Source organism: Cokeromyces recurvatus (assembly GCF_025118155.1).
Source record: "Cokeromyces recurvatus strain NRRL 2243 chromosome Unknown BX663scaffold_13, whole genome shotgun sequence".
NCBI lineage: Eukaryota > Fungi > Mucoromycota > Mucoromycetes > Mucorales > Mucoraceae > Cokeromyces > Cokeromyces recurvatus.
In genome coordinates this window covers 373,163-392,648 of record NW_026251399.1, presented here as the reverse complement: position 1 = coordinate 392,648, position 19,486 = coordinate 373,163, and the positions used below count along the sequence as shown (strand labels likewise).

At 29.6% G+C, this 19,486-nt stretch overlaps 8 protein-coding genes across 8 annotated transcripts; 3 read left to right on the top strand and 5 right to left on the bottom strand.

Moving 5' to 3' along the window:
* Positions 1–386: 386 nt before the first annotated feature.
* Positions 387–1,677, top strand: BX663DRAFT_473148 (FRG1-like family-domain-containing protein). Its single transcript, XM_051524192.1, has 4 exons — positions 387–486; positions 551–1,126; positions 1,192–1,365; positions 1,470–1,677. The coding sequence occupies exons 1-3, from the start codon at positions 428–430 to the stop codon at positions 1,334–1,336; spliced, it is 780 nt and encodes a 259-aa protein (XP_051382698.1). The 5' UTR covers positions 387–427; the 3' UTR covers positions 1,337–1,365; positions 1,470–1,677.
* Positions 1,678–1,931: 254 nt separating this feature from the next.
* Positions 1,932–3,762, bottom strand: BX663DRAFT_473146 (uncharacterized protein). The gene has a single exon (XM_051524191.1). It carries the CDS (start codon positions 3,701–3,703, stop codon positions 2,045–2,047), a length of 1,659 nt encoding a protein of 552 aa, XP_051382697.1. The 5' UTR covers positions 3,704–3,762; the 3' UTR covers positions 1,932–2,044.
* Positions 3,763–3,906: 144 nt separating this feature from the next.
* BX663DRAFT_510219 (uncharacterized protein) lies at positions 3,907–5,407 on the bottom strand. Its single transcript, XM_051527728.1, has one exon. It carries the CDS (start codon positions 5,280–5,282, stop codon positions 4,092–4,094), a length of 1,191 nt encoding a protein of 396 aa, XP_051382696.1. The 5' UTR covers positions 5,283–5,407; the 3' UTR covers positions 3,907–4,091.
* A 549-nt stretch (positions 5,408–5,956) lies between these two features.
* BX663DRAFT_510216 (OSCP/delta subunit of ATPase) lies at positions 5,957–7,390 on the bottom strand. The gene is made up of 5 exons (XM_051527727.1): positions 7,314–7,390; positions 7,102–7,140; positions 6,657–7,016; positions 6,381–6,573; positions 5,957–6,285 (listed from the first exon to the last, which is right to left on the bottom strand). The coding sequence occupies exons 1-5, from the start codon at positions 7,353–7,355 to the stop codon at positions 6,275–6,277; spliced, it is 645 nt and encodes a 214-aa protein (XP_051382695.1). The 5' UTR covers positions 7,356–7,390; the 3' UTR covers positions 5,957–6,274.
* A 2,085-nt stretch (positions 7,391–9,475) lies between these two features.
* On the top strand, positions 9,476–11,532 carry BX663DRAFT_531243 (uncharacterized protein; the record flags this gene model as incomplete). The annotated part of the gene is made up of 4 exons (XM_051530366.1): positions 9,476–9,660; positions 9,730–9,820; positions 9,900–11,073; positions 11,162–11,532. 4 exons carry the CDS (start codon positions 9,476–9,478, stop codon positions 11,530–11,532), a joined length of 1,821 nt encoding a protein of 606 aa, XP_051382694.1.
* Positions 11,533–11,796: 264 nt separating this feature from the next.
* BX663DRAFT_552113 (uncharacterized protein) lies at positions 11,797–12,552 on the bottom strand (the record flags this gene model as incomplete). The annotated part of the gene is made up of 2 exons (XM_051531339.1): positions 11,797–11,859; positions 11,938–12,552. The coding sequence occupies 2 exons, from the start codon at positions 12,550–12,552 to the stop codon at positions 11,797–11,799; spliced, it is 678 nt and encodes a 225-aa protein (XP_051382693.1).
* Positions 12,553–12,668: 116 nt separating this feature from the next.
* BX663DRAFT_454807 (uncharacterized protein) lies at positions 12,669–13,942 on the bottom strand. The gene is made up of 4 exons (XM_051523830.1): positions 13,532–13,942; positions 13,054–13,377; positions 12,941–12,981; positions 12,669–12,870 (listed from the first exon to the last, which is right to left on the bottom strand). The coding sequence occupies exons 1-4, from the start codon at positions 13,922–13,924 to the stop codon at positions 12,732–12,734; spliced, it is 897 nt and encodes a 298-aa protein (XP_051382692.1). The 5' UTR covers positions 13,925–13,942; the 3' UTR covers positions 12,669–12,731.
* Positions 13,943–15,386: 1,444 nt separating this feature from the next.
* BX663DRAFT_67068 (uncharacterized protein) lies at positions 15,387–17,523 on the top strand. The gene is made up of 3 exons (XM_051532280.1): positions 15,387–16,046; positions 16,142–16,903; positions 17,404–17,523. The coding sequence occupies exons 1-3, from the start codon at positions 15,644–15,646 to the stop codon at positions 17,412–17,414; spliced, it is 1,176 nt and encodes a 391-aa protein (XP_051382691.1). The 5' UTR covers positions 15,387–15,643; the 3' UTR covers positions 17,415–17,523.
* The last annotated feature ends 1,963 nt before the right edge of the window (positions 17,524–19,486 follow it).

Genomic DNA, 19,486 nt, shown 5'->3' with positions numbered 1-19,486 from the left:
AATTACTTCAATAAATGAATACATATAATATAATATCAAATACAGTCTGTCATATTTGCAGAACATAATCAATTAAGTAATATGGATCATAGCACTTTATGGGCAGTAAAATTAAAGAATAAAGTAATTTCAATTTTATGTAGTCTATTTTCCTTTCTTTGCAAACCAACCCCCAATTTTATTGATTATGTACACAAATAAAACTGTCAAATAGTTCTTAACATTTAATACATATCAGATTTTTATAAGTTAAGCTTATTTTTTTTTTGAAGTTAAAATTACTCTTAAATAATGTACCACCTATAAATTACGTTGTTACTGCTATATAATTGTGGTGCATATATGTATATACATTTTTTTTTTTTTTTTTTTTTGACTTCCTATGGATTTCACGTTATATTTTCTTTCAGCTCTTTGTTAAAAAAAAATGTCTGATAAAGCACCAAAGAGAAATAAATTAGTTTTTAAAGGCGATAAAGAGCACAAGTAAGGACGCAATGATATCTATATACATTTATAACTTTAATTTAATGTTTTAGTGTCATTTTAGAAAGAAAAAAAGAAAACATCGCTCATCTGAACATGAAGATCGCGAAATTGAAGGATCAACAGATCAGGTATGGGTACGTGCAGATGCTATTGAGGATCTTGTTGGACCATTGTTCATTACACACCCAAGTGAACCACCTATTTGTGTATGTGTTGATGAAGACGATCGATTTCTAGCTTATCCTTTACCCGATACTGCAACGCCAGAGCCTATAATTATGCAACAAGTTTTTGTTGGTGCTCGTGTTATAGGATCGACTGATGCATTCACATTAAAATCAGCTAATGGTAAATACCTCAAATGTGATAAATTTGGCGTTGTAAGTTGCGATAGTGAAGCTATTGGTGGTCAAGAAGAATGGAAGCCTGTCTTAACAGATGCAGGTATTGCATTCGAGAATGTTCATGGAAAATTTTTGATGGTGGATGAAATCGCTGGAGGAGGTGTTCGTATTCGTGCTGATGCAGATGATGTTGGTTTTTGTGAGACATTTAGAGTCTATTGTCAAGCACGATTTAAATATAAACAAAAGACAAAAAAAAAGGGAGGACAAGGCGCTATTTCTGAATCAAATATGTAAGAATACTTTTTTATTTTTTAATATAGAATGCAATACACTTATTTAAATTTTTAATTTATAGTAAAAAATATCAATCATACGGAGGAAGTAAGGCTTATACAGAAGAAGATAAACGAGAATTAAAGAGAGCAAAAACAGAAGGCCGTTTAGCAGAAGCTTTATTGGATAGAAGAGAAAAATTGAAAGCTGACCGTTATTGTAAATAATAAACCACTTGATTTAAAATGAAATTTGAGTACGTTTTTGTTAAAAAAAAAAGTTATCGTTTAATATAAAATGTAGCTAATTCAGTATTCCTTACTATTAATACTCTATTGTTGTTGTAATTGTTTTTCTTAGATTTCAGTTAATACAATTAAAAGATAGCTTCAACTCACAAAATTTTTTATGCCTACTAAACATTAACGCTAATTTATGGTTATACTAACTACAAGATGCAGATAATAAACTTGTTTTAGATTAACAAAGCAAATAATAATATTTGATTGATATAACTCTTTTATATATAAATAAACATACTTTAACCTATAGAAGGTTATATATAATGAAATGCCACTCTTTAAAGATGCAGTAACATTGGGAATGATCTCAATATGTAACTACTCCCAAGAAAAGCAATATTCTTTTGTAAATACCTTCTAAAGGAAGTAAAGTAGAGTTATCATAAGTGTATATATTGTTTATAATTTTGTACATCAAGATAAGTATTATGTAAATTGTGTACAATATGACACTTGTAACTAACTTTATGATCTAGAATATATAAATATGTATACATAAATAATAATAAAAAAAGGAAAAAAAAAAAAAAGAAAAAAGAAAAAGAAAAGGAAAAAAAAAGTGGCTATTATTTTTTTTCCTTCTTTACAAATATATAATGATTTAAAACAAACAAACAAATCCTAAATGCTATTTTAGTTCACTTCAGTTGGCATTGGTGAATGTGTTACAGTATCAGTATTATTTTGTGTTGGAGACGGTTCAGAAGAAGGTGGAGGATTAGCAGTAGTTGATGATGATGATGATGTATGAGCGGGTTCAGATACTGGAGTTGATGTTGATGCTATTGTCGACGGATCTTTGAATGCTTTGATCCATCCACTTTCTACAAAGAAATCATATATACGGCTTGTTTTATTTACATCAATTTTAATCAATGCACGGGCTTGTCTTCGTTTCAGGTAACCCTGCTTTGCGTATTCCTTTAATATTGTGTCCTTAATGACAAGGTATGGTCTAGGCATAATACGCAACGTTGAGCATAAAACTTGTTCTTCTTCTGTCAATAAATGAACTCCATCTGCATCTTTGATATTTAATGGATTAGCAGGTTTCCTTCCTCCAGAAGGAGCAGCTGCTGTGATTGTTGAACTAAGAGTGCTCGTTGAACTTGTTTGTCCTCCTCTATCACGATAATAATTTGCACCATTTGATGTAGCGAGTGCTGCCATTTGTGAACGGTATGTATTACGCTGAGCCGTTCCAACTGTACCCATTCTTTCACTCGATAATGAAACAAATGTCTTTAATTGGGCTAATCGATTTTGCTTTTCACGTTCATATTGTTCTCCTTGTCTTATTGTCGTAAGACCTGCTTGTCTCCACTCTTGTAATGTTGCTATTCTATCCCGTAATTGCTGTTCTTTTATAAGTCCCTTAACAAATACCTCATAATCTGTTTCTGTCTGTAATCTACAAAATACGCGAGTCTTATTGTATATCTCGCGTTCTTCCTTTTGTCGCTTTCGTTCAACAGCTTGCATACGTTTAAAATCTAGCCATTTCCTTTCAAATATGAGCTTCTTACGCTCCATTCGACGATCCAGTCTTGAATTATAAATGTCTAAAACCATCACTTTCAAGTCAATTTCTTCAGGTGTATCGTCATCATTAAAAACCATGTCTTTCACAAACTGTTCTGCATCATTCTCATATTCCGTTTCAAATTCAAAACGACGAGGCATGTAGCCTTGAATCTCATGAAAGGCAGGTCCACTTGTAATAGGCTTAGAATTATGAGGTTGCGATGTAGATGGTTTACGTGGTATCAATCCTCGAGATTGTTGTAAACGTTGTCGTTTACGTTCACGGCATTCGTCTTCACTTGTTTCAAATTTGAGATTCATGCGTGGTAATGGCCAATTAGGGCTAGAGACATAGACATTCAAATAGTGTTGTTCGCATTCGTTTTTACTTTTCGTGCCCACATAATCAGCAATAGCTTGCCAATTACCAATACCCATTTTTTCCGCTGCTTCAATTAACAATAGTTCCTCATCTGCATCCCAATCTTCACTAAAGATGGGAAAATTGTGAGGTTTGACAATGCGATAATCATGCCATGTTTTATGTTTGACCGGTTCTGCACCTCCACAAAAACAAGTAACGCAAAGATCAAAGTCTGGACAATCTTTATCAGCACATCGAATACGTACTGTATTGGTCACATCATTAGAACATGCATCACAATGATATTTAGGTGGCTCTTTATCATCTATGCCTGAACTACCATCTGCATTTGCTGTTGTGTTTACTGAACTACTGGATGGCTTTTGTCGATGCGTTATAGTCATTATATACGTTTAATTAACTTGAAATGCTTTAACTAATATTTTTTTTTTCAATAAATTTTATTTATTAAAAAATAAAATAAAATAAAAAATAAAATAAATAAAAATGACCAATGAGCATAAAGCAATTTTTTTATGCTGTGTCGCCCTAATCAGTTAAAAAAAAAAAGAAAAAAAAAAGAAAAAAAAAAAAAAAAAAGAGTCAAGGAACAAGGGAAAACCATAATGGTCTTTCTTTATCAAGGACATTGAAAATGATGCATTCATTTGAGTTATAAATTTTAGGAAATCATGATATTCTTTACATACTTCATATTTATTCAGTCAAATTTTTTAAAAGCGACACACTAACGATACGCTATGATAGAAATACAACTAGTCATGATGTTTATTAATAATGTTGTTGTTGCCAACCTTGCTTTGACAACGTTCTAGTTGATCGAGTTATTTTATTTGGTCTATTGTTATTACTACTATTATTTGTTTCTGTCTTTTTCGTTATTCGATTATATATCCTATCACACCAGCCACCTGGCATACAGAAGGGGAACCAAGACCACCAGCAGGTGTAGCCCCACCAACAATGACATAAGCCAGAATCTAATTCAATACTCTTAAAGGAAGCTACAGAAGTCGACCATCGATTTCCTTGTTGCTCAGAATCATCCACTAAGTTTTGATGACCTGGATAATTTCTGTTATGGTTGTCATTAGACGACGATGAAATACTTGTAGTATCTTCTTCCTGCTCTACTTCATAGTCCATTCTATCATTTGATTTTCGGCTTACATTGATTTGATCTGATAATAACTTGGTGGTATCATTAGGTTTCACAACAATCATTGGTAAAGCATTCCCACCATCTGAAGATGGCAACCTATTCTTAACATATTGATTCACTAATAATCCAGTTAATACTAAAAGTGTTGTAAAAGGATCAATTCGTAAAAAATCACTATTGAAGGTTTGCTGCTGCTGTTGTTGTTGTCTGAAGGGATTGTTGGTAATGGTAGAAGAAGGATAAAATAGAGAAAATCGATTATTTTGTAAGTCAGCTATTACAGTTTCTTCCGACTCTATTTGATAACATTTTAAAGCATAGCTTGATGGTGTAGGTTGCATTTGCCAATAATAGGTTTGATTTGAGAAAGTGAATCTAAATTGTGGAGATGCCATCATTGTTAATGAGCAATAATGTTGTTGGTATTTTAGAGTTATTCTATATCGGTCTCTATGTGTTAGTTGCCATAAGGGATGTTTATGCTCATTATAGAGTAGATATATATTGATAGATGGTTGTTGATCACTTGCAGCCTCTTGTTCTTGTCGATTAGTTGCTATAGAGGGTGGTGGGTCTTGTTGATAGTAATAAAATATGTCATTTTTATATGAAAGAGTTGTATAGAAAGCTTGTGAATTATGTTTAGAAATGTCAACTGGTATATTTTCTTGAATTGTGAATTCCAATGCTGGCATTAAAGAGCTAGTATTATTAGTTATTGAAGGTAACTTTGTCGATGCTGAAGAGTAACGGTTTGTGTTTAGAATGGAAGTTGATTGACTGATGGTACTACTTTCCATTATTGATGGTATAAATGAGGAGACTTTATTAAAAGAAAATGAAAAATAGAAAAAGAAAAAGAGAAAGAGAAAGGAAAGAAAAAAGCCATATATGGTTATTATAAAAGGTTGTACATAGATTATTTTAACATGATGATAAAACAGTTACTAATAAGTCTCAAAAAAAAATGCAACATATCTTATCAGTTTGAGTTTCAGCAGCGACTTACAGATTTTTAATCATCTGTTACTTAAATAAATAATTAAGTTTCAAGTCCATTCCAGCTAGTAATGAAGAAAAGAAGATGATATACTACAATGATTGTATATTAATATTTATATAGGGCTATCTTCACGTTATAAGCTTTATTAATTCCCATTATTGAAAGCGGTAATAAGCCTCTACACTATTATTAAATACTTGAATTTATATAACAGTCTATTTATGCTCAAGGTCCAAAATTCATAGAGAATCTAAAAAAAAAAAAAAAAAAAACCACTACCACCACCATCTCAAAGCCTATAAAGTAGTCTTCTTCAAGTGTCTATAAGCGTGTCCAGAAACACCAAAAGTAGTTTTCTTGCTTGTATTCTTTTTCTTTTTTCTATCATGATATTATCAGTTATAAATCTATTATCATATTTAGATCTCGCAGAGAATGATATTAATTTTTTTTTTTTTTTATGTATACAGTGCGTCAGGATTTTAACTCAGAGTTGATAATTTCTTACATTAGATTTACAAATAATCTTTACTCTATCGCCAGGTATGTATGTTAGACATAGAAGTCCAAGTTGGCTTCTGGCAAAGAGAGAAGAAAACTATTATTTTCCATCTTTTCTTGACATTTGATTTATTGCAACTTATTCCAAGATAAGCATGATGCATAATTATTTTCAAGTATTTTATATATAGAATAAAGCTTTACAAATGTATATTCCTTTCTTTCATATATCTATATACACTTATTTATATAAATGTATATCTATACATATAAATATTTATTGTTCGTTTAAATGGAATCTATTATAAATTATACAAAGAATAAGAAAATTGAAAAGTGAGTTTGTTAATATTTATATACTTTAGAAAAAAAAAAAAAAAAAAAAAAAACTTACCAGTAATCAACTTGTTTAATTTGGCAAGCTTAGATGAAACAGTCAAATCGATACTCTTATCACCAATTTCAACCAAAATACCGCCAAGGATATCAGGCTTAACTTTGTTAGAGACAAGAAGCTTCTTACCTTCAGCAAGATTAGACTTTTGAAGGGAATCAACAATCTTATTCAAAGCATTCTTATCCAAAGCCTATAAATAACATTCAATTATTAGCTAAATCTCCTATCTCATTTTTTTTTACCACTCTCACCACATATATAATCATTTAATACCTTAGCGGAAGTAATGATAAGAGGCAATTCGTTACGATGAGCGCTCATCAATTGAGAGAAAGCTTCAATAACCTTGGAAGTTTGATCCAAACGGCCATTTTCAGCCAAAGTATCAAAGAAATTTTCAGTAATTTTATTAGGTTTACCAGTCTTCTTCATGGCGGAAGTAATACCTTGCATCTTGGTGGAACGAGTAACTGTAGGGTTTTCTAAAAATCCTCGAAGAGCTTGATCTTTTTGAATGGCTTGAGTAAGTGACTTGAGATCCTTTTCAACAGCTTCGAGAACATTTTGACGAGCAGCAGCAGTGTAAAGGGCAGTAGCGTAACGACCATCAAGACCATAAAGTGTGATGGGAGCCTAAATTAACACTAATAGTTAAATATTTATAATCTTCAACGAATCCTTTTCTCTTTTTTTTCCCTCCTTCTCTGGACTCATTTACCTTGATTATGGTAGGAGCGGCAGCATAACCACGAGTAAGCTATATAAATTTATTTAAATCAAAATAAAATGCGTATATATGAATTAGTTCATCGAAAAAATTGACATGTGAAAAGGAATAATGCAGCTTGTATATTGAATTCGAATTGTTCAAAAAGAAAGTACGGAAGCTGGCATTTTTAATAACGAAAAACAAAGATTCCAACTATTTACCTTGGGAACAGAAGTAGTTAAACGGGTGAATCGAGAAGCCATCTTTTTGCCGATTTATATTATGTATAAAAAAAAAATGGATGTTTGAAATAACCTTTTTTTTTTTTTTTTTAGGTCCACTTTTTTTTTTATCAACCCCTCCCCCACAGTATTCCTCAGGGTCAGCCAAACATCTGATGACGTACACGGATAAATATTTCGAAGTGATTGGATACCCATCAATTATGGGGATAAGTAAAGTTAAAACAACAAATGCCGATTAACTGTAGCGCTTTTTCTCAACTCAGTTTGTCTTTTTTTTTTTCCTAGAGATAATCGACATAGTGTTTATGAATAGTAAAAAAAAATAAAATAAAATAAAAAGCATTTAATATTATGGGATTTATTTGGCCACGATAAAATATCTAATCAAAAAAAGATTTTGAAACAATTGCCAACAAAAAAACAATATTTAACAGTTAAAATAATTCCAAAAAGAAGATACTGAAAAATGCACTAAAGTCAACTAAAGAAGATCAAACTGTTATATTTATTTATGACTTGTATAACAATAAGTTAGATAATAACCTTTACTAATAATATGATCAATTTGTCTATAAATTTGGGATCCAATTGAGAATTACCTGCAAATGATGGAATCATTATTTTAATTCCAAAAAAAAAAGCAAGTTGAATAAAGGAAAAAGTATCGGGACACATTAGATATAAAGCTACTGATAACTACTGAACTATGATGAATAAGAATTTTGAAAAAAAAAACATGTTTAAATTTAAAGAACATGTCCTTGATTGCTTAAGGAATTGTTTTTTTTTTTTTTGTATCTGAAAAGCTAGTTTAAATCGTTAGGTAATAGCTCAAGAAGAAGCTCTTTAAGCAAACTTAGTGCCACATATGATTATAGTAACCACTCTTGTTGTAGGCAGTTATGAAGTAATATTAGGATAGCATCTATCAAAGAGTGCAATAGTCATGTTCAAAAATAAACTTTTTTTGATACAACAGTTGAAGATGAAAATATGAAAAGCTATTAGCTTATTGTAGTGGAGAATTCCCTAAACCATAAGTTAAATTCCATATAAAAAAATCATTAGCTGAGATACACTTTATTGTAGAATTGACCTTGATTGAATAATTCTAAAGTAATGAAAATAAATAAAAAAAAAAAAAAAAAAAAAAAAAAAAAAGGCTTAAAGAAAGTAACACTACTAAGTATTGGAGCAATTAATATCTGCAGCCAAATTCTTACTAATAATATCAATCAACTATTCCAAGTAAAAGATCAAGTGTGTCTACATTTTCTTTTTGAAATAAAATTGCAAGGTGCTTGATAGACTTTAGTTTTCTTTTTTCTACTAACAGCCTAAAATCCATTTGTGTACTACATGCTATTTAGTTGGGGAAGTATTAAACTATGACGAAATATTTTCACAAATTGGTTTACTTTATTTATAAAAGGTAATTTTATGGGTTGTCCTTAGATATTTTTCAAAAATAATTTGGTAATTCATTTTACATACTTACTGCGGGCTTATCCAAACTGTAGTTTTATTTAGCATTTTTGTTTGGTAGTAAAATTTTTTTTTTTCCCTTAATTATACTTTTACAGAATATAATAGTTGCTTATATTCTCGTTTGATTTTATACTATTTTTATATACGCATACCTTTATATACTTTTAAATCATTTATTTTTTATTTTATACAATTGTACATTAAATTTTTAAAAGTAAAAAGTAAAAACTCTAAAGAATATATAATATATGACTTATATACCAAACTCTTAGAACTCATATATATACATATACATATACATATACACAAATATTTAAAGAAAAGCTTTTGTATCTTCACAAGTCATAATGAACGTTTCAGCACCTAGTTTTGTACCAGCATCGGTCAAAACATCTTCATCATCATCATCGTCATCAACAACAACACCAACAACAACAACAACATCTACAAATATAAATTCAAATACAAATAATAATAAACATACTGATAATAATCGAAAAATAAACTATAGAAATAATAATACGAATCAGAAGAAACGTCAAAGTAATTATATGCATAAACTGTCGTCCTGATATTAACGATTTATATAAATAGATAAAAGACGAACCCAGTCTAATCATCATCACGATTCAAATCAAATAACAAATGACATGGATATTGTTAAAGTAGCACAAAAAACAGGAGGCTCAACAGATAAAAAGGGTCGTGTATCTCTAAATCATCTTTTAAGTTTCTCATTCCCTGAAAGACAACGACATGCGCCTATACCTAACTATCGTAAAACAAAAGTAACCTCTTATCAGCCTTTCAATAAAGAAAGATTCATTAATGCAAAGTAAAGTAAAATATTAAAATCATAAAGTACAACGAAAAAAAAAAGGCTGTAATTAATCTTTTCTATTAGTTTTCGGTTCATATTAAATCCTATTGGAGATTATATTTATCAATTGGCAGATCCAGATGCTAATTTTGATTGGGATACAATTGAACAAGTTGTACGTCTCTCTTAAAGAATATATTATGTGTATACATATAAACAGGATTCATATTTAATATTAATATTATTATTATTAGCTTATTTCTTCTTCAGAAGCTCAATCTTGTCCTATATGTTTATCACCTCCAACTGCACCTAGAGTTACAAAATGTGGACATATTTATTGTTTGCCTTGTATTTTGCATTATCTGGAATTACGCGAGAATCGTAAATCGTCATGGCGTAAATGTCCTATTTGTTGGGAATCTATCTATGAAGCCGATCTTAAGCCAGTACGTATTACAAAACCTTTCGCAATATCTGAACATGTTCCTACATCAGGTCAAACTGCTTCACTCTCTTGTGGTGTTAGAGAGGGAGATCGCATTGAGATGGCATTGATACAACGTTCTAGTCATTCTACCTTGGCTTTCCCTATCTCAGATACCTGGCCATTACCAGAGAATGTAGTTTCAAATTATATTAAGCCAGATACACCACTTATTCCATGGCATTTTACACCTGGTGCTATGACATTTGCCCGTTTCATGTTAGGAAGTCCTGATTATTTTGAAGGAGAATATAGGAGAGATAGGATTGAATTAAATGAAGCTTTATCAGATGCCAATGGATGGGGGTCAACTGAGGAAATTCCTTTTATTGAAAAAAGTCTAACACTTGTTTCAAATAAGATAAAACAGTTACGCCAACAAAGGACAAAGGAATTAGAATTAGCTATACAAACTTCCGAAATGATCTTTGAAGCTGTTGCAAAATATTCAAGGAAACATGGGAAAGCTCCCTTGCATGATCAACCATTCAAAGATAAGAAAGAAGAAGAAGGAGAAGAAGAGAAGGTACCAGAAGCCTATCGACACCATCAATCACACCAAGGTGGAGTAGATTTTATTGAAGAAACGAAAACACCTACTACAACGCGTCAAAGGCAACCACTTTATCGACAGCATTCAGTCAATACTATGCATGATTCTATGCCCACTCAAGATTATTATTTTTATCAAGCAGTTGATGGACAACATGTCTATCTTCATCCACTTGATATTCGTATTCTAAAACACGAATTTGGTGATTATCATCAATTCCCTCACAGGCTACAAGCGCTAGTCACTAATGTTCAAGAATCAACTTTAACTGAGGAACTTCGTAAGAAATGCAAATATCTCAGTCATTTACCTCTTGCTTGTGATGTCACATTCTTAGAAATTGATGTGAAGGATATAGTTTCATCAAAGACAATTGAAGTTTATAACCGTAAATATGTAGATAAATATATATATATATATATAACAAGATAATAACATACACACACAATTTTTTTTTTTTTTTTTTGGGAGAATAGAAGAACTTGTAGCAAGAGTTAAAAAGAGAAAGGATAAAGAAAGAAGAGAAGAACAAAAAAGACGACAAGCAGAATCCAAACAAAAGCTTCAAGTTGAAAAAGAGCAAGAAGCTGAACGACAAATGTTAGAAAATGATCCATTCTTCAATATGTATCGACCTCCTTTGACAGCAGAAGAAAACGAAGAACATTTATCACAAGCATTAGCGGAATCCGTTGCAGCTATATCCACAGAAGAGAATCATAGTCCTCGTACTACTGTGTGGGGAACCCGACAGATTACACCTCAAAAAGACGAAATACTAACAGATTGGGCCGATCATATTATTGTTACAAAAAACCATAGAAAGAAGAAAGGAAAGAGACGTTAATGATAATAAAACTGTGTACAAAAATATTAGATTTAATCTGCATAAGAAATTTTTAAAAAAAAAAATAATGATAATGATAATGATAATGACAATAATTTAGTTGTACAAGAAGTGAGTTGTACTTTTTTTTTTATATGTATACACAAATATACACATATAATGTTTGTTATCATGACTAAATTTATGTCAAATGTATACAAATATTTTTTATTTATTTATTTATTTATTTATTTACAAAAAGAGAGAGAAAAAAAAAAGAAGGTTTTAATGAGCAACACTGACTTGACGAACAACGCATCTCGAAATGTCCACTAAAATTCTAGCCGCCTAAATTAGGTTTTAGTTTAAAGAAGGAAAAAAGAAAACGAAAAAAAAAAAAAAAAAAAAAAAATTCCCTTAGGTTACCTCTAAAACTTGATTCTCTTGTTGTTTTGATAACATGTCTGTTTCTTTATTATATTTTTTATAATGTCTCTTTTTTGGAATAGTTGTTGTTTTGTTTGAATCCAATTCATAGCTATTAGAAGCAAATGAAGCTAGGGTGGCAGCAGCGGCAGAAATGTCATCTGTCATACTAGTGGTGTTTGTTGTTGCGGTGTTAGTCTTTTTAGCTCTTTTTTTAGTTGTCGTTGTTTTTGTTGCTGCTGTTGCTGCTGTTGTTATTGTAGAATAATTTGACGTAATAACCGAGTTAGTATTATTTTTTCTTTTAATACCAGAATAATAAGAAGGAGGAGGAGGAGAAGGAGAATGCTCTGTTTGTAAGTAATAATGTTGCTGCTGCTGCTGCTGTTGTTGTTGTTGTTGTTGTGGTGGTGGTGGTGGTGGAGGGAGATGATAGCCTGGTAAGGAAGAAGGTGGGGGAAGGATATAGACCTGTCTAGGTGAATTAGGTTTATTCATTACGTTATCAAAATTTAACAAGGCTGAAGGCGGTGGTAATTTGCTTATTGATTGATCTGAAGAAGAAGTATCTGTTGAAGAAGAAGAGGTTGTATTTGATGTTATTGTACTGGACATGTTAATTGAATATAGCTCCCGAATGAATAATATAAGAAGAAAGAACAAATAAATAAATAAATAATAACAATTCAAAAAAAAAAAAAAAAAAAAAAAAAAAAAAAAAAAGATTTTTATTCTGTTATTTAAAGAAAAACTTTAATTTTATGACGACGACGGTGTTTTAAAATTACAATTGCTTATTCTTTAAGCTTCTTTTCTTGCTTTTTTAAATCAAACATTGGACTACGAAATAGTTTCAAATCTTCAGAGGAAAGCCTTTCACATCGATTTTTGCAAGAATATTGACTATTAGTTTCACTACCACAGCGATAGCAACTTTTTGTTTTGTTTTTGTTTTTTTTTTAGGCATATATATATTAAAGATAAGTTTGTTCACTCAACTTACAAAGAGATTCCACATGTACATATCATAGAAGTACATCCATTCTATTATTTTATAAACATATAAATAAGAATTATATAGTAAAAAAAAAAATGTTTAATCATTATCAATTTTACCATTTTTTCAATTAATTGTCCACATTTTGGACATCGAGTCCAGTAACTTTTTTCGGCTTTTTTTAAAGTTTTCTGTAAATCTTTTTCATCATCTATTTTCTTCATAACACCTATATGCAAATAGAACGAATAAAAAAAAAGAGAAGAGACATGTATTATGTAATAAAGAAGGGGGGAAAAAAAGAATATACCAGGATGCCAGGCAGTTTGACAGGCAATGCAGAATCCCCGATGACATTCATAGCATTCTGTGAAAGTGCATGTTTTTGTATATTGAATATCTGCATCAAATACAGCACCACACTCTTTAAAAGGACAATAAATCTGTATATGTGTATACACATATAAATATACACATTCATATATGTTTATACAGCTAAGTCAGTCATAATTATAGTAGTAGCCCATTATACGTTACACACACACACACACACATACACATATATGAATATAGATTGATTGATTGATTGATTGATACCTTATTTAATATATAACACTTTAGTATAGCCTCTTGCCACCAATTCTTAATTTCATCATTAGTAAAGCAACTATCGAGTATCTCTTCTGTATTAAAATAGTATTTACAATGTGGACTAGGACATTCAATGGTTTCATAAGATGTACATCGATTCTTCTTAAGTATACTAAATAGATAGTTTCGAATACAATCACGACAAGTGATATGATCACAATGTTGGGTGCTGTAAAGGTTGCTTGTCTTGAAGCGAACCATGCAAATGATACAATCAGAGTAAGTTTTCGTTCTATAATTCATTGAATGTTGGCCACTTAATGATTCTATAGAATTTATGGTCAAATTTTGTTCATTAGTTTGAATACTCATTCTTTTAAACAGTTTTGCAAGTGACATATATAAATGTATATATATAAAAAAAAAGGAAAAAAAAAGACATATAATACCCTTCTTATTTTATTCGTTTTTTTTTTTTTATTGATTTGGTTTAATTCACACAGGTATATATCGTTTTAATATTTTTTGCTGTTTTATCAATATTATATTATGATAATAAATCATATTTTTTTTAATCCATGATTATTCAATATGATATGATTATGTAATAATATAGAAGTAAGGGAAGGAAAGAAAATTACGTAATATAATTTAATTTTAACACCTGTGAATAGATAGATGTATATGTCTATTATAGTGTAGAGATCGGTAAACATAATTATCCTCTTATTATACGCTTTTTCTTGATTTCTAAATTTGGTTTCATTCTTATTTGACATTTTTAGAAAGTAAGCAAGTACAAAATATATTTATGCGACCACATATCAAGCTTAGGGTAACTATAGAAATAGACACATTCTAAAATGATTGGAAGAAAGGAAATCTACATGATTTTATTTCAAAAAGCGAGAAACGTTGTGCAATTAAAGTATGTAACATTTTTTTTTTGGTTTTTTGTCAAAAAGAAAGGTGATCAATAAAAAAAAAATCATAATAATGAAAGTAAATAAACGATATTAATAATAATAATAATATACAGTAGGAATATATGGCTCCTATTATTTTAAATCAATTATAACAAACGCAGTGTTAATGAAAAAGTAATAATTGTCAAGATAGGAAATATCCAAAAAAGTAAATATAGCTCATCATCGGAGCTGGTTGCTATGTGTTTCTCTCTCTCTCTTTTTTTTTCTTTTACGCCAATCGAGAAAGTGATACGCATTAATAATACATTTGCATGTGTAATCAATAATAGGGGAATCACAAGTAGAAGGAGAAAGTGAGGATACAAAAATAACTGTAAATGTCTGGTTTATTATAAATGGTGATAATAGATTTAAGGAGACCATCATTTTTCACGTTTAAATTATATGATAAATTTTTTTTTTTTGTCTGTCAAAAATAAATCGAATTAAAAGAAGGGCTTCAAAAGTGCAAATTAAAATAAAAAAAAAAAAATTGGGTCTAGACTAAAAGGAATTTTTGAAGAAAGATCGACATGTACAAAAAAAAAAATCTTTTCTATAGCATTTCGTTTATTTAGGAAAATAATAAAGATTGATAATATTTCAGTAAGCAATAAAAATAGTACCCATACTTGGAAGCTTATTATTTTATGTTTCTTCCTTTTTTTTTTAAAAAAAAAAAAAAAAAAAAAAAAAAAAAAAAAAAAGTGTAGTTAAAAACGAGGAGTAGGTCTTGAAACATAACAACGACAAGAACCCCAAATCAGTAAAAAAAGATTGGGCAAAGGAACCAATAAAATAACTAGTAGAAAGGGCCGATCAATTATTCAATAAAGGGTAGAAAATAGCCTTTTTCAAACAGAAAAGATAGATCGACGCTTGATTGGTGTGAGCAATTTTTTTTTTTTTTTTTTTTTTTGAGTCTTGTCGTGTGTCCATTTTAAAAATATATTTTTTACTTTTCTTTAGCTCTTCTCTTTCTCTTTAACTTTTTCTCTCTTTCTCTTTCTATCTTTCTCTCTCTTTCTGTCTTTCTCTCTTTCTCTCTCTCGCTCTCTCTTTTTCTCTTAATTTTTAGAACTTCAAAATAAAACATAATAATAATAATATTAATAAAATCATAAAAAAAAAAGTTTTTTTTTTTCTGTAAATGATTATGATGGCGCCTTTTACATCCACCAATAACAATACTACATCCACCACAATGAATAGTTCCACAACGACGGCTTCAAAAGGAAAGAAACCATATAAGAGCTGGTTGAAAGACGGCGTCAATGGTGGACCTTGTTCTATGGATATCTTAATTAATTGGTTATCAAAGAAAACAAATTATGCTAAATGGAAAGGTGACGATTGTGAACGAATTCCAAAGAAATCATTACTTGAGAGTATTATTGATGAAATGAGAGTAGCCGGTATTTATCATCGATTAGCAAAAGATGTTGCCTCAAAAATATCTACACTACAAAGCAATTATCGTTTAGCTCGTGAATGGAAAGAAGTAGATGGCAAAAAGTTATTAGAAACCGGTATTAGTGAAGAAAGTATTCATGGTAACCTATCTTCTAATATATATTAGAAATATCTTTATATACATGTATATATATATATATATATATTATATATTATACTAATATCGTTTCTTTAGACGAACTCTTAAAACGCTTTCCCTATTGGGATGCGTTACATGAGGTATTCGGTAGTAATAAAAATACAGCTGCTTGGCCTATGTCAATCAGTAATATAATGCATTCTAAAGAAGAAACTATACATGATTCTTTTCGTATTAAAAGAGAAAGTTATGATTTTAATGATACAGAAACTACATTTGAATCTTCAACAAAATGTAAACGACGTCGCTTAAGTGATAGTTCAGTACAGCTTAATACGCGCTGTTCTATTGATAATTCATCTGATTCAGCAAGTACCACTTATTCTACTCAATCATTACCTACAATACAGCCACCACCACCACCACCACCACTACCACCACCACCACCACCACCTATTACTGTTACAACAACGACTGAGTCATCTTCTACACCATCTCTCTTTCGATCTTTACCCCGAGTTTTACCTTCTCCTATTTTAAACTCTACTATACCACTACAACAACATCATACTACTACATCCTCTTCTATTTCAAATCAAACACCTAATTTATTAAACACAACATTAGATAGACGTGAACAAGTCCTTGCCGATTCTTTACTTCAAATGGCTCGCGAAAAGGAGGCTGGTCGAATGAAACGATCTCAAGACATGTTACAATTTTTACGAGAGAAACGAATAGAACGAGATCAGTTATTGATTGAAAAAGAAATTACCAAAAGAGTCAAAGCAAAAGCTGAACTTGTAAAAAACCTAATGGAAGCTGGCTTTGATAAAGATGCAATTGCTAAACAATTAAGTATGTTATAAAAAAAAAAAGAAAGAAAGAAAAAAAAATATTTGCAATGATGCTCGCCTACTTTTATATATATATATATATATATAATATACATGTATATGTCTGTTTATCTATATTCCCATTTACTGTCATTATTAGTTTCTTCTGTTTATTTAATATAAAGAAGATTTTTTTTTTTTTTTTTTTTTTTTACATCCATTATTTTATTGTATATGTTAATATTTTTTTTTTTATGTAATATTCTTTTTTTTTTTTAAAAAAAAACATGCAAAAAAATATATATTATTATTATTGTTTAATCACGTTACTGTTTTTATCAAGAAAGGGGCATAAAAAAGGAAAACAAGATAAGCGAGTATTAAAACCTTCAGAATAAGAATACTATTGATCTGTTAACCGAATTTTTCCATGTTTATAAAAAAAATACAAAAAAGGGAAATTCCGTTTTATGGTTAAACAATCTTTTTTTTTTTTTTTTTTTTTTTTTTTTCATTGAATAGAATCCAAATGACCTTTGTGAGTACATGAAATTTTAAATAGAATATTATGCCGAGACTATTCTTAAAAAAGTAAAATAAAATAAAATAAAAGCATGAAGCTAATTAATCAAATTGTAGATTAGTTATAGATATTCAGCATTAAGTGGCAAAAATTTATTTTCTAAAGTAGATTATGCAATCAGGTACTACAAACGATCCACCAATAATAATAGCTATAGTGAAATTATATTAGAATAGTTTGTTTAGAAGAAAAAAAAACAAGTAAGAATCTCTGGCAGTTTTGGGACATAAAATCAAATATCGAATAAGTATATTTAGAAAGGATATTACGTACCTTCTTCGGGTAAAAAAAAAAAAAAAAAAAAAAAAAAAAAAAAAAAAGAAAGAAAGAGAGAGAGAGTACTTCAAATAACATGGGGTAGAGTCGAAGCTAATCAAAATGTAACCAACCAAGTTTACAATGTAAACATTAGCTAAATCTATAAGTCTTTTCATCGGAAACAAAAAAAAAAGGCAGTAGATAGTTCAGACTAAAAATAGTTTTCTAAATGATCTCCACCTTGATTCAACGAACAAATGGGAGTTTTAGTAGCAAGTAAAATATCATTTCATTAAGAATGACTAATAGAAGAAGGTCTTAATTTAAACAATATTATCGACGAGTAGATGTAGGATAATGGGGCTTGAAATATTGAAATAAGTTTACGTATTTTACAAGTAATTTGACTAAATAATTGCGGATTTAATGACAAGCTATACGGGGAGGGACCGTTTGAGTACAAGAGGAGTGGACATATAAAAGCATATTAAAGTCAGTTTTTGTTAATACAATAATGGTTGCTATATGATTTATCTTGTTCCTAATATTTGACATATTTATTATGATTAGAAGAAATACACAAAAGTTCAATTTATAATAAAATAAACAGTTCAGCCCTACTACATCAAAGATCTAGACATTAATAAGGAGTAGATCTATTTTTTTAAAAAAAAGTTTATTTGAGGCTGTTTAGAATATACATGTATGCATATATGAATATGTATATATCTTTGATTATTGGCTAATCCTACACTAAATATCATCTCTTTAAAGACAAGCATCTCTAATAATATACAACAATAAATTGATATAAACAGTAAGTTTCTCCCTTTCCCCCCACCCAATTTATCTTATTGTTATTACCTGTGTATTTCTTACTTTTTCTTCGTTGTCGGCTATAATTACTTTACATGCAATTTTCTTCCCTTTAGTCTTTTCTCTCTTAATATCTATTTATATTCACATTCCAAATTGGTCCAAGTAGATTGATAATTATTTTATTTTTTAAGGTTCTGGAAAGGTATGACAAAGATGGCTACATCCTTTTTTTCTGGAATCCCTTATTTCCATAAATGTCACAAAGAGAGCTTTTCTTGGTTCATCCAATTAAATGATTACCTGATTCAGTCTAAATTTTAATTTTATTTTGTACAGATGGTACCTGATAAATTAAGAATAAATAAGGTGGTATTCTAAAAGAAATGCATATATCAGCCATGCATTAAATATGTGAAGGTAGTGTTGGATAAACTTTCCTTGTTATTTAAGAATCATTTAAATGATTGACCTCTTTCCATTCTTTTATACTCTTCATATATGAGCACATGTATACTTCAATTTTATATACATTGTAAGCATGATTGATATATCTATTTGTGTTCTAAATACAAGGGCAGTAAAAGATAATATAATAAGCAAAGTGATATATACAAGTTAACTTTATCAGTATATAAAAAAAAGTAAAATTAAAAGATAGTTAATTAAAATAAAAGCAATGCAGTCGTCATATTAAGTCAGATAAATATATACATTATTCGTTATGAGATCGATAGAAAATTTGGCTAAAAAAGCAAGATTGAAATCGTGATATACAAGGTATAAGGGCCTTATTGTATATACTACTGAAAGTATGAAAATATGCTTGCAAAGTAATAACTTGTGAATTCATAATTATTAAAGATGCATGTATGCTATCATTCAAAAGAGGTTAATCATTATATAATAAATACGTGAATTGTATACTATTTCTAGAATGTATTAGAT